A 13,754-nucleotide genomic window follows, 5' to 3' on the forward strand; every position below is an offset into this window, starting at 1 on the left:
TGCCACTTCTCTCATGGGGAATTGGAATCTGCTCCAGTTGCCCATGATTACTGATCTTTGATGTCTAGAAGGATGCCTCAGGAGTGTGGCAGATGAGGAGAGATCTTACCTGCTCTGGGTGAAACAGATCTGAGTGATTTAAATATGTGCTATAAATCATTATCAGCAAAACAGTTCTGGTATCGAGCTAGGCGTCTGCTCTGCCTTTTCTGCTCTCGGGCCTTCACTTGAACTTGTTGACCAAGCCTTCGACTCACTGGGCCACTCTCGCTGCCATGATCCCCTTAAGGATTACATCTCGGCCTGCCTGACAACAGATGCTGACCCAGCAATGCCATTACCGAGTCCTGAGTTTCAGCCCTGCTCTGGCCCTCTGCCAGTCTGGCGCCACCTCTCTCTCATGCCTCATGAGCACTGACCTCCAGCTCCCCAGACTATGTTTTCCTTCTCTAGGATGCCAAGCTGTCACTGCCAAGGCTGGGAAGTACAAGCCCAGTGCTTTTATCATCTGTGCCACCTGAGCACTCATTATATAAATCTGTAGACATGTTTTCTCCCTTTAGAATCTTATATTTACATTGAGACAAAATATCACACACAACCGAGAGCAATAAGGACCTTGCATTAGTTGTCAACGTGGAGTGACATGAACAATAACATTTCTAGAATTTCTGAGGAAGAGGTCACGGTCAAAAGGAACACAGATTTCTAAAAGTTCCTCCCCAAAGGGTGCTGTGCCAATATAGTAGTATCACCCTTCCCTTTTTTTTCTTATCATTACTCTTCTTATTTTAGTTCAATGACCTCATCAAATTTTACAGAAAAATATATGGAAAATACAACTGTGAAAAATGCATTTGGACAAGAATTAAAAGGGAACATACGCAAAGAATTATTTTTAAAAAATGATTGATGTGGATTGCTAAGTTATTGTTGGTTTTTCTTCCCTTTAAAAAATACCCACTTTTTCAAACAAGTAATGTGATTATTATAAATCTGGAGATGAAAGTTTCTGAAAGAATTTTATATCCAAATGTCAATTATATACACTGATCTTCATTGTTTCTTTTCTCCCCCCAGGTGTTGCTGGTACCAATATCATAATAGGCATCATTGCTGGCACCATTTTAGTGCTAGCCCTCCTATTAGGAATAACTGCGTGGGGTTATAAGTAAGTGAAATGTCTCAATATTGTTACTATCCAAATATACTTTAAAACATTTTGTTTAAGTGAATTAAACATTTAGAAAGTTTTGTATCATTGGATAAATACACCTGCAGTGGAAATCAGTCTGGTTCAACATTCAATCTTGATTATTCTTGGCATGACTGGAGGTAACAATAATTTATCATTTTTTTAGATTTTGAGATAACTCCCTTCTATTCTAAAAGTACTGAATATTGTTTTAAAACCATTCTGTGAAGTACAATTGGTCTAAATCGTGTCTTATACAAAGGCTGTGTTGGTTTGCTCTTTACTGACACAGATTCTCTTGACTTAACCACATACCGGGAAGTCTAGGCAAAATGGTCAGTTAGAGAGCATAGTGCTTTTATAACAACGGCAGTAATAACAGTACTGTCAACAAGCACGGCAGGGGCAGATCTGTTACTAAGTGCTTGCAATGGCCGTGCATAGTGCTAAGGGCAAAACCCATTTATCTTCACAACCAGCATGGAGAAGACACTATTATTTGTTAAACATCTGGGTATTTTTGTGTGAAGAAAAGGCTGTTCAGAGATTTTTTTTTGTTAAAATTAAAATTCAACTTTACGTTACAACTTTTAAAAGCCTAATTCTTTTTTAAGCTTCAAAGTTCAATTTACAGTTTTTTGGTTCTATTTATAAATTTTAAAAGTTAACGTTATATAACTTTTGAATATTTGATCCCCTTAAGCATTTAGCTAAGTCATTGACTTCAAACATTTCGAACTTATTTATTTTTTTAATATGTTCAATTTCCTTTTTAAGTGCTTCAATCTTATGATGTGAAAAGTTTCCTTAGTATTCAAATAACTTTTTTAAGTTTAGTAAATTAAAACTTAAACCTGGTGAACCTTAAGTTCTCTTTAATATTTCCACTTAAAAATCATAGTTCTGCTGATCTCTGATGATGGTGTTTCAGGTTCCCAGGCCTAGAGTTTTTCTCCATTCGGAAGGCTTGCAACTTTTGTTAGGCATTCTGGGCATCACCCCATTTTATAGCATTTTTTTCCCCCTCATAGACAAACTTAGTTCACTAAAAAACTTGGGAATTAGATGGGGCCGGCCCGGTGGCGTAGTGGTTAAGTTCCTGCACTCCACTTTGGCGGCCTGGGGTTTGCAGTTTTGGAGCCCAGTGTGGACCTACATACTGCTCGTCAAGCCATGCTGTGGCCGCGTCCCATATACAAAATACAGGAAGATTGACACAGATGTTAGCTCAGGGCCAATCTTCCTCACCAAGAAAAGAAAAAGAAAAACAAAACCAACTTGGGAATTAGAATATTTTAGACTTGAAAATTACCTCAAACCTTTCAGTAGACTAGGCACTATGTGATTGTTTGCTATTATTATTATCACCTGGCATGGTCTTAAACCAAGGAACCAAAGGAATCACCTTTAAAAGTGTATATGGCAGTTGCTTGTTGTGAGGTCAAAACGCTGAAAGAGTTTCTTTGACTGAAAAGACAGAGCAGTTAGTTTACTGCCAGGAGAAACTTTGTATGCTACAAGCATTAAAATAGAGAAAAACATTTGTGGAAGGCTGTATTAACAAATAGCAGAGACAGCATAGTAAAGCTTGGCCTAGCACAATTAATCTGGCATAGCACAGCCTAGCGAAGGAGAGCACAGCAGAGAAGTAATGCTTTGCCCTGATTAAATGAGTCCCTAACTGTACACAGCAGATGCTCCATGCCTACTGGCCTCTTTGGTGTGCAGGTCGTTAGGTATATTGCATACTTATATTTTCACCGGCTGATTTCAGCATAACATTTGGAGTTATAAAATGATATGTCTGAAAGGAAGGTTTTTCTGTATATTTGTCGTTTGACCTCTCCTCACACCTCGGGTGAATGAGCCCCATCTTGGAGTCAACACTATTTCCTCGACCTCCCTGATGCAGGACTGATGTAGTAATTGCCATGACAAGCATTGCTGCTTTGAAGTAGCTCATTGGTTTCATTTGGTCAGGTGAAAACTGAAAGCAAAATCGTTAGTTCTGTAGTGTGTGATTTTCTGCCACCTACTGATGCAAGTTGGTATTTCATTTTTACAATCTTGGAAAAAATTACCTTTCAGAAAGTATGAAACCTAAACATCTCCTCCAATTGATAATGAAATTTCCTGTGTTCATTTGTTTTAATGATTAGAATTAAAACTTTCTGTATATCATTTCTTATTTTTAAATAATTCTTTTGAGGTTTCACTGTTTTTTTTTTTCATTTCTGAATGCATGTACTTTGCAGATTCATTAAGGAAAAGTCAAATCTTGTTCATACTGCAGTATCCTCTTCATAAATAATTTGAACCTAAATGATGAAAATTTTAATGTTACTAAACCTTCAGAATATGTTTAAAAATAGAATGAGAATGTAGAAATTTTAATGCAGGAATTAAATTCATGAATATGATGTTTCACATATTCTATTTGAAATTCAAAAATGGATTTAGGACCTGAGAACTCATTTTCTCATTAATCCTTCCAACTAAACTTTCTACTCCTTCTCCAAGCCTTGGAGTCGGGGAATGGCAGGAATAGGAAATGAGGAATACTCATTTGGAACTGGTGGACTGCTCAGGTAATCAGATTGAGAGAATAAAAAGTAAAACATGTTGAACAGAAATATTCTGGATTTCCCGCCCCCCCGCCCCATCTGTTGGTGTCAGGAATGAAAAATATTAAGTAACAAATTGGCACTTGTACCCTCATGAGCTCATTATTAAATAAGATACTTAAAGGATGCACAGAATAGATTGGCCAGTGAAGGTGCTACAAATGAAATCTTACATGGAAGCATTATCCTTGGTTTTGGAGGAAGGAGCCCACTCCTCAGTTGCTTGACCTTTCTAACATGTCTTCAAAATATTAACGGTTAATTAGGTCACAATAGAAAGTTAAAAATTAACTCTCTTGTGTTAAAAGTTAAAAGTCACTGGACCTCACTGCCACACTCTCTAGACACATTTTTGTTTAAGATCAGTTTATTTGAAAACTCATGTAATTTTATTTTAGTACATGGCCAAATAAAAAACAGACTAAACTTTGAACAATGTTTCCAATGTGAAGTTTCAGTGAGTAAGTAGTAATAACTCAGGAAGTCCATAACAGCCAAGAATTAACTTACTCTAATTTATCCTACATGATGAAATAAAATGTTCTAATGTCCATTTGTGTTCAGCTATTTGAAATTCTTAGGAAGAGCTTTAGTTTGGGGTATGTATTCCAAAAAAAATAAACTATGATTTTTATTTTTCTGAAAACACACTTTATATAAGTAACTTGATTAATTAATTTCACTATTTAAATCAACATACATGTCTGAAAACCTGTATTTGAAATAGGGTTGACTTCAGAACGTTACTAAATGTTTAACATGATATAATTGATATTGAGAAAACAGTTGTTGTTTAATAACTGAAGCTTATTTATGCTTTTAAAAATAGTTATTTGAAAATATTGTCACTACCCCTTTGGTGTCACTTCTCCTAAAGATGAAGTGAAATCTGTGTGTGTGTGACTGTATGTGTCCCCCATTTTAATTCTGCAATTCAGAATCCTCTAGTGGAGACCTCTTAGTGAATGCTAAAGCTTTTATGTTTAGTGCTGTCTCTTAATGCGCTTCCGTAGGTAACTAATTCTTTTTTTTCTCCCCCTCTCTTCTTGTTCATGAAAAGAAACTATCGAGAACAGAGGTATGTGATGAGAATAATCTGAGCACATAACTGAAAGATTTAAATCCTATTAGCATCTTTGGAATTCATACATGCAATTATAGATCAAGTTCACTTTGTTTTTATGCTGTAGTGATCACAAACTAATCTTGATTTTTCATGACCTGAAATGATAACTTTAATGATGGTGCTGTGGAATGTAATAATTTTAAATAGGTCTATCATTATTCAATTTTAATGGTTCTTTCATCCAACAATACTACAATTAATAGAAGTTCTTATTTGTGTTACTTTTATAGTAATATATATGGAAATTTTTTTCTATCTAAAACATACTTCCTGTATATGTTAAGGTGTCACCTTTGTTTACATTAGTTAATTGGCTTTTCTTCATGTTATAACACTCTTTTTACTTAATACTTTCTGAGGGATTTTATTTTTTATTTGTTGCTGTTGTTATATTGGTAACTTCCATCCATAAGTGATAAAATGTATATGGGCACAGTGCTGTGGTCAGGAGAATGTCCTGGCACTCGATGAGCCTGTTTCTCTCTGCATAAGAAAATATTTTTTGTACGGATTAGGTAATTGCACAGGTAGTTAAAGAGATAATTTTCATAGTTGGAATCTCTGATTGTCTAGTGTATTTTTTTTTAAATAAAAAAGCCCATAAAGTCAGGCACCTCGTTCATCATAATCTTAAAATCTGTTTAACCCACAGCATAAAAAGAGATACAAAGCATTAAGGTAGTTCTATAAGAATTGCCTATTTTTCCTAAATCTAAATTAGCCCATATTGGTGTACAGCCTTCACTTTTCACATTTAAAAAATTACTAATGCTATTAGCTATTGAAACAAAAAATTGAAAATATCCTGGAAAATTGATAACCCAGACCAGGTCTTGTACATCATATAGTACTAGTTTTATACTCAAGATATCTATGCAAATTCCTCCTTACTTAACTTTTCCCACCGTTCCATTAAATGCCGTGGTAGATTAGGGATAAGATGTAATAAACTTGATGATACTTTTTCAGGCCCCTACCACAGCTTTTATGTTTTCACAAATTAGAATTTTAAACTTTACTCTTCTGTTTTCTTCTGTGTTGTAATTTAAAATTTTTGTGAGGCTTTGGCCATAAGTGTCTACAGAGTCTCTATAAATAAATGGTGCCCATGTGGTACCAATTGAGATCCTGGTCGGTTAGCATAGATATTAGGAAATATTGACCTTGCCCTGGAGTAACTAACTCATCATTAATGGAAAATGTAAAACCGAGACAAAATTAATCAAATTTTAAAAACAACTAGATTTCTTTGTGACATGTTTTAAACTCTTGTGTCCAAAAACACTGGAGAAGAGCTGGAGCCATTTAAGCTTTCTGGTGGGTAGAAGTTGATCAGAAATCTAAGTTTGGTGGCTTACTTCAGTGAAAAATAAAATTAGGCTAATAAGATCAAAAATTGATGATTCAGCTCCATTTCCGTAGGAGCTAAGGCTATAATGTAATTTAATATTGCTGACTGTATAAAAAGGAAAGTAAAATGTTGTAAATATGTAACATAAGTAAAGCTAAAACAGTACTCTAAGATGTATTCTCATCAGGGATACTACCCAGAATAAAGGAATTGCCCACACTACAAAAAAATGATTAATATGTAAAATTCTGCACTAATTTCTTATTCTAACTCAATATATGCATAGGTACAGTTAAGAAAATTTTTACATTAAGAATCTCCTTTATGTGCCTGATATAATAATTTCATGCCTCCTGGTGTTACTGAGTCATCATTTCATCAACCTGGCTACTCTTTTGGAATCTAGTTCATATTTTGAGAGTTGTCACATCTTCAGCAGGTATTTATTTTATATATTTTGGTATATTTCAACACAATATTTGTTTTTGGCCTTGTCCATGAGGCATCTTAGGTTTGTACAATAATTCTCAAAATGGAGAAGTAGCAAAGAACGGACTTAAGGTCAGGAAGTCGTGAATGTATAAGTATCTTCTGAAGGATTTTCCTTTTTGAGAATATATCTTAGTGGTTATAGAGAAGGTGGTAAGCCCAACAGACCAAAGCATGCATTAAGAAATTTCAATCTTGTAAAAATATCTACAGATCTTCAAATAAAGATGTGCCTAGTTCCAAAGGATGCTAGGAAATAGAATTAAGAATTTTGAGTTGTCCTTGCCTTTAAATTAGGTTTTCCTTTGAGGTTCCCTGGTGGGAGGACCAAATGACATGGAATCAGAAATCCACTTACTAGTATGTGGTCTTGGGAAATCATTTAAATTTTCTTCCACTCAAAATTGGATAAAGTTCTTTGTAAAGCATTATAGTAAGAGAAGTTATTAGTAAGTAGTCTCTGAAAACTTTGTGTTTCTCTGATCTTCAAATGGAAGAGGTGAGTGTGGTTGTTCTCGAAGAGGAAGGCAGCATTCATCGACACGAGTGAGGCCCACACGTACTGGCTGAGCTGGTGAAAGCACTATTGATGAACATAGTTTTGCTTTGACACTAAATACAAGACCACGTTAGACATGTAGCCAGTTATCAGATTCTTATTAATGGTGTAATGGCTCAGAAATTCCAAATGGGGCATAACTTTCAAATTATTGGAGAGGTCAGACAAGTAATTCTGGAAGGAACCTCATAACCTGGTAAATTTTCCCTCCAGAGAATGTGTCCTCAAGGTTTTCATTATATCAAAGGAACGTCTGATAGGTTTAAGTGCAAGTCTGACAAAAAGATGAGAAGCAAACCCATTTTTTTCTTTTTGTTTACAAACTGCTTAATAAAAAACAGAAGCCCCATTCTGGGGCGCAGTGGAGACAGAACCCCATACATGAATGATATCACTTTAAATCTTTCGATAGCATCTTGTGAAGGGTGGAACCATGGAATCTAGGAGCCATGGAGAATTCTTATACACCATGTAGTTAGAAGAATGGCTATTGACCCTTTTCTTTAAAATCTTCAGCAAAGAAGGCCTCCATAATTTTTTCAGTTGATGCTATTGTTTATATTTTAGCATAATTGCTTTAGGATTTAGCAGATGTGTACTTTGTAACAAGAATTATAAGTTTGAGTTTTAATTTTCAGGCAGGTTTGCAAATAGCAATAGAATAAGAAAACATTAATTGAACTTGGATTTATAAAACACTCTTAGCTGAAATATTCTCTTCCTTTGTCTAAAACGAACACACATCATTATGATTAATGTGAAATAGAATAAATAATTAGATCATTTCTTCCTGGTCCATACCTTAAGCAGAAACCCCTTTCCCCATTTCTTTTCTCTCTCACCTGTTAAGCACTTTATTTTCTACTTGTGAACCTCCCTCCTTTTTTTTTCAAACCTTTCTTAGTTTGTTTTTATATTATTATTATTTCAGTGATATTCATGCATCTGTCAGTGTGACTTGGTACACATTACACAATATTTCTTAAAGCAGTAAAGTAACAATTCCAGTAACAGACAGCCCAGACACCAAGAAAGCATTGGAAAAATGCCTCCTTCAGCATTAAGGTTGTCTTAAATTTTTTCCGTTTTAGTCTCATCTTGAGCATGCATAAGGAGTATTAAGTTAAATATGACTCATTGGACCCTTTTAGAAAACATCAGACTTCCCTCATAACAGGGATACTTTTGGAGGAAAAAGAATTTAGTTAAATAAGCTTTTATTTTCTTTTGGTCATTATTTATAAAAAAAATTCATGCACATGTCTAAAATATTTGTATGCAATGTGGGAAATATGAGGTAATTTTCCTATTATAAAACTTAGCACTGGTCAGACCACCTAATGTAGTAGTCACTTCTAGATTTCAAAATTCTATGAAACCAGCAAAATTTAGGAAAAAAGCCATAAAGACTAGAAAAATTAATTCAATATAAAAAAAATTTAAAGAGATCATTTAGGTGGTCATTTATGATCTTTTATAACAAATGATGAAATGTTATTTTGTTGATCATGGGGACCTGATATTCTCTATCTTCACTAAAGGTTAAACAAGAAGAAATAAGTTTGTTATAATATGTAATAGATGTTGAAAAAAGGATAAATTTCTGGACAGTGAAGCATGTTATTGTTAAGAGATTTTTAACAAAATTCATAATCTATCATTGACATTTTATTGCATTTACTATGTGAAGAAAGTTACTTGCATTCCTTGTGGAATTTGAAGGAGAATGCAGAGTAGTTTCTGTATTTTTAAGACTTCACAATAGAGAGAGATACAAATCTAATCCGCCCAGGATGATAAAAAAGAAGGCCCAGTCCCAGAAATTCATTGAATTTAAATTCCCTTCCAGCCCTTTGACTGAAGCCCACAGTTTATGATATGTTTAGCATTTAGGGTATTTGTGCACTATGTAAAAGATGACATAGACTGCAGAGAAATTACATTGAAGGATAAGTAAAATGTGCTCAGTTAAAAAACAAAACAAAACACTGTGCCCCATCCATTGAGAGAGGCAGTCCATTTAAGCCTGCAGTATCAGCTAAGTGAGCCCTTGGTGAATGCGTGAATGCCAGAACCATGTAGAGAGAAGGTAATTTGGGGACTAGATTAATGGGAAATTCAAGTGTCATTGGAACTTGTCTTTATTTAATTTGAATTTAGTGAAGCACATCTCATCAGCCTATAAAGATTGTCATTAAAGGTAACAGTGACAAAAATGATTTGTTAACCATAAATATTACTATTGGAAATGTTGTGTTGATGGGATATTCTCTTGAATTCTTTAGTAAATATTAATATGATACAAAAGGGAAGTGTTTTCCCTGAGGCAATATACAGAACTCTGATTTTACTAAGAGCTTTTTTTTCAAGCATTGGTAGAATATTTTACTGATAAGAGGCAAGACGGAAAATATGATTCTACAGATTAAATATCTCTTGTATAAGAAGATATATCATTTTTCCTGTGTTATTAACACTATAAATATGGGGAAATTGCATTATTTTTCCTATAAAATTAATGTTTCATAATGCACTGGGAAAAAGAAAGAAAGATTACAATTATGAGCTGAAGTCACTTAAAGGATTAAAAATATTTTGAAGGAATATTTATCAAAGAATTATAGGTAAAAGTAGTCTTACATGTAAATCTAATGAGAAATTTGACTTTCTTAAGGGGGAAGATTAGATTTAATCATGTAAATTAATACATGTGCTTTATATCAGTTGACAAATATATAGATTTGTAGATGTGGGAATATATAGGATTGAAATAATATGAGAGGGTATTCGGTCATTCAAAAGAATGAATGACCAAATATTTTAAACATTTAAAACAGTATGGTAATTGGTATAAGCAAGCAAACATCTGAAAGTGGCATTTTTTTTGCATAGAATTTAGCATCAGCAAGTAACCATGACTAGCATGGTAACTAAGGGAAAACCAAATAGGAAAAGGAGTTAGCAAATGTGTACCTTTGTTGGAGGCCTAAGTACAGCTCTGTTTAAGTACAGCTCTGTTTAAAATTCTCAGTCCAACACTAGAGTGTGTCACCTCCAACAACAGTAATGCAGTGAGGCTGGATGCAGTTGGCAGTTTGGGGGCCATGCATTGGCAAAACGATCAGATTAGCTACAGAGGGAAGGGGATTGAGTAGGCGGTCCTATCTAAAGTTTTCTATCCTATTCCTTTAGGAGAAGTAATAAAAATCTGTTCCAATCTTAATTAATTCAAAATCAGAGCAAGTGGGGTCAGTAACAGTGCAGATTAAATAGATTTTCCCTTGTTCACTCCTTCTACAGTGGAGATAGAGAACCGAGGTCACCCTCCAGCTACCTATAAATATCCTTCTATGGTCTCAGCAAGAATTCAGTTTTCAACCCTTTCTTCCTCTTGCTAAATTATCTTTCTTTACATATTCTACTGTGCAGTTCTAGAATTACATTCTTGATTGACCTTTGAATCTCTTTCAATTTCTTCATATTTCTGTTAAATGAACAAGGAAGCTCCAAATTGAACAGAGAACTGTAGTAAGAATTTATTTGGATTAAATTATAGAACATAGCTTAGAAATCAATCAGTTCTTTTAGGACTAAATCAAAGTTACATTATATAATCTTTAGAAATCATAAATAGTTTACTCACCACAGTGAAAAAAAAACTGCCTTATCAGGGCAAAGACTGCTTGTTCCAACACATCTCCTTTGGCACCAATTTTTTTTTTTAAAGACAGAACTGTAATTAACATCTTCAAGTATAATGAAGTTATAATGAAAAACCTCATCTTTCCATAATTTTCCCCTGAAGCAAGACTTTCTTCATCCAGACTGTAAAGACTTCAGTGATTGCATTTCTGATCTCTACAGTTAGAATGACTTTAACTTGTCACATTTATTAATAATCTTACGTGTTGTTATAGGTTTGATTCATGTAGATCATTATCCCTACCCCTTTTTTCCTAAAATAATATTTGTATATGTCTGTGTTCATGTGTGTGTCTTGTTTTCTGACTCTGAAATGTTTATTATGCCTTAGACAGTTACCCCAGGGAGATTATGTAAAAAAGCCTGGAGATGGCGACTCTTTTTATAGCGACATTCCTCCTGGAGTCAGCACAAACTCAGCATCTAGTTCTAAGAAGAGGTCTGCTTTTCTGTCGCATTTTCAGATTTCTACCTGTTCCATCACACATTATTCCATTAGTCAGAACATTTCATTATTTTGCAGCAGGTTTGATTACTTCTTCCTTCTTTCTTGAATGTTAAAAAAATAGTATCCTTTGTTCTTTGATTACTCTACTTCAAAATGCCATATGCTCAGAACCACTTGTGTAACAAATCAGGCCCGAAATCCAAACAAAACAAAACTGAGCAAATAACAACTCTAAATCTATATAGAAACCCCAGGGTTTTTCCGTCTAGCTCTTATATGGCTTAAGAAACTATACATAGTATTTTATCATATTTTAAATGGTGAGCTTTATGTCATGTTTGGTAGTCAAAGAAAAAGGTTACTGTCATGCTTCAATAAAAGCAGTTTTTAAAATACATTGGTAATATAAATGCTGCATTGAATATTTTTTAATTTTAAATATATCAAAGCTAAGCTTGCTGTGAAAAAAAGATCGCTTCTCTGTGAATCATGTATTTGAATATTATGATTTTGCCTTTTATTCCTGGAATGATTATTTCTAGACTTTATAACTTAGAGCTTGGTTGCCAAATCTAAGTATATTTAATGTTTGCCTGAGTTTTATAATAGTATAGGTGGGGTTAATATATTATTTATATGTCTTAAACTTTGATGTTATATTCTTTCTCCAGGATCTTAAGGTGTATAAGACCATTTAAAATTCTGCATGCTTTATAAGTGCTTAATAAAATAAACTGGTAGAAGAAATAAATAGTTGGAATGTTTTAGGAAATGAGACCTACATTCACACTGAAGGAAGTTAAAATATTCCTGTGGAAGAGTTTCTTTAAAATTGTTGGTAGGGGTGTAATGTAAAGAAAAAAAGATTTGATAGCCCCATGCATTACTTTGGGCACAGTGATTACTTTGTACACTGAAGGGGAATTGCTAGTTTATTGAGAAGAAATTTGATCTCTTCTGGGGTTCTAAATAGAGTGAATCATCTGTAAAAATTCTGCCATGGATCTCGCTATAAACAATCAGGAAGGAGAATAGAAGGAATTAGTGAAATCTGGGAACTCTACTTTATGTGGAACTTAAGCATAAAGGATTGTATTTACTTGGATAACATAGCTTAAAGCAAAAGTAAAAATATTAGTTTTTGTAAGAGGACTACAATTCTATAGAAGGACGTTAAAAAAATTTTAATTTATTGGGGGCTTTTTAGTTAAGAGAATAAGATTTACTTAAATTCTGTTAGTATATAAATATTTTCTTGGTCAAATACTTAATTTTAAATTAAATAACATGGTAAATAAGTGGCGCAATCAATGAATTCCAGAAGAATTTCTTTTGTCCTTTTGTACAAAATAGGAGTCATTCTATAGTTAGCAAATGATGTTGAAAAAGTCCTAATCTAGGGAATTAGTATATAATAATTTATTTTTATTCATCAGTAGAAGGTTTCTTTTAAAGTAGACATTACTGGCAATTAGCTAGCTGGAAGGAAATGTAGAAAAGACTTCAAGTATAGTGCTATTTTCTAAAGTACCTCAAGAAGAACTTAAAATATTGATTTGAATAATTCCCAGATTTTAGCAAAATCTCCATGGGTTATGACTTTTAAGCAGTTAAAAATTGTATCAAATTATGTGACTCCTCCTAAGTATATGTAGTTTGTCAAAATACTTATGTAGTACACGGTAGGTATGTAAAGTTTGCTTATTGTAGGCAATTATTTTAAAGATGGCAGGACACAATAGCAGCAGGGCTTAATGGTACATGGACTTTGTGAGAGACATTTCCATGATAAACATCTGATTCAGCTCAGTTATTGGACAATTAACTAACAGTACTACATTTTGGGGGGGGCATATTTGTGGAGAAAATGCCAATTCTCAGAAAATAATTTTATTGTTTAAGAAAACCTAAATATTACCTGGATAAAGGTTAACCAGGTTCAGTTGAACAAATCTTAGTGAAATCTCTTGGAAGTCCATGTTCTCATAATATTTGAGTGGAAACCATTGCTTTACAATTAAGAAACATCTATGGTGGGACCCCATTATAACTGCTGCTCGGGTTATGTAACCGAAATATGTAGTGAATTTGCTATATGTGGTTGCTGTGTTCTGGGGAAAGTAATTGGCTTGCATTGTATCCTGATACTTTTCAATTGTAAACTATTGTAATGGGGTTCCATTGTATTTGACTTTTCTTAAATTGAATGTTGTGTAATTCTGCCTTCTTCATGAAGACTTTCATGTTCTCTTCATTCTTT

At 33.8% G+C, this 13,754-nt stretch overlaps 1 protein-coding gene across 18 annotated transcripts in view; it reads left to right on the forward strand.

Moving 5' to 3' along the window:
- ADAM22 (ADAM metallopeptidase domain 22) overlaps window positions 1-13,754 on the forward strand; it is a 215,335-nt gene that overhangs the window by 183,039 nt on the left and 18,542 nt on the right. For 12 of the 18 annotated variants that reach the window (XR_015556176.1, XM_087448379.1, XM_087448555.1 and 9 more), the window contains exons 25-26: window positions 1,081-1,171; window positions 4,880-4,897. Coding sequence is in view for 17 of the 18 variants with exons in the window: in XM_087448379.1 (XP_087304505.1) it covers window positions 1,081-1,171; window positions 4,880-4,897 (109 nt within the window). In the remaining variant the exon portion in view is untranslated. Of the gene's footprint in view, window positions 1-1,080; window positions 1,172-4,879; window positions 4,898-11,377; window positions 11,573-13,754 lie in introns of all 18 variants that reach the window. The other 6 variants (XM_087449046.1, XM_087449093.1, XM_087449186.1 and 3 more) reach the window with 3 other exon arrangements.

Source organism: Ceratotherium simum, chromosome 1, assembly GCF_057802395.1.
Source record: "Ceratotherium simum simum isolate JZ-2026a chromosome 1, ASM5780239v1, whole genome shotgun sequence".
Taxonomy (NCBI): Eukaryota; Metazoa; Chordata; class Mammalia; order Perissodactyla; family Rhinocerotidae; genus Ceratotherium; species Ceratotherium simum.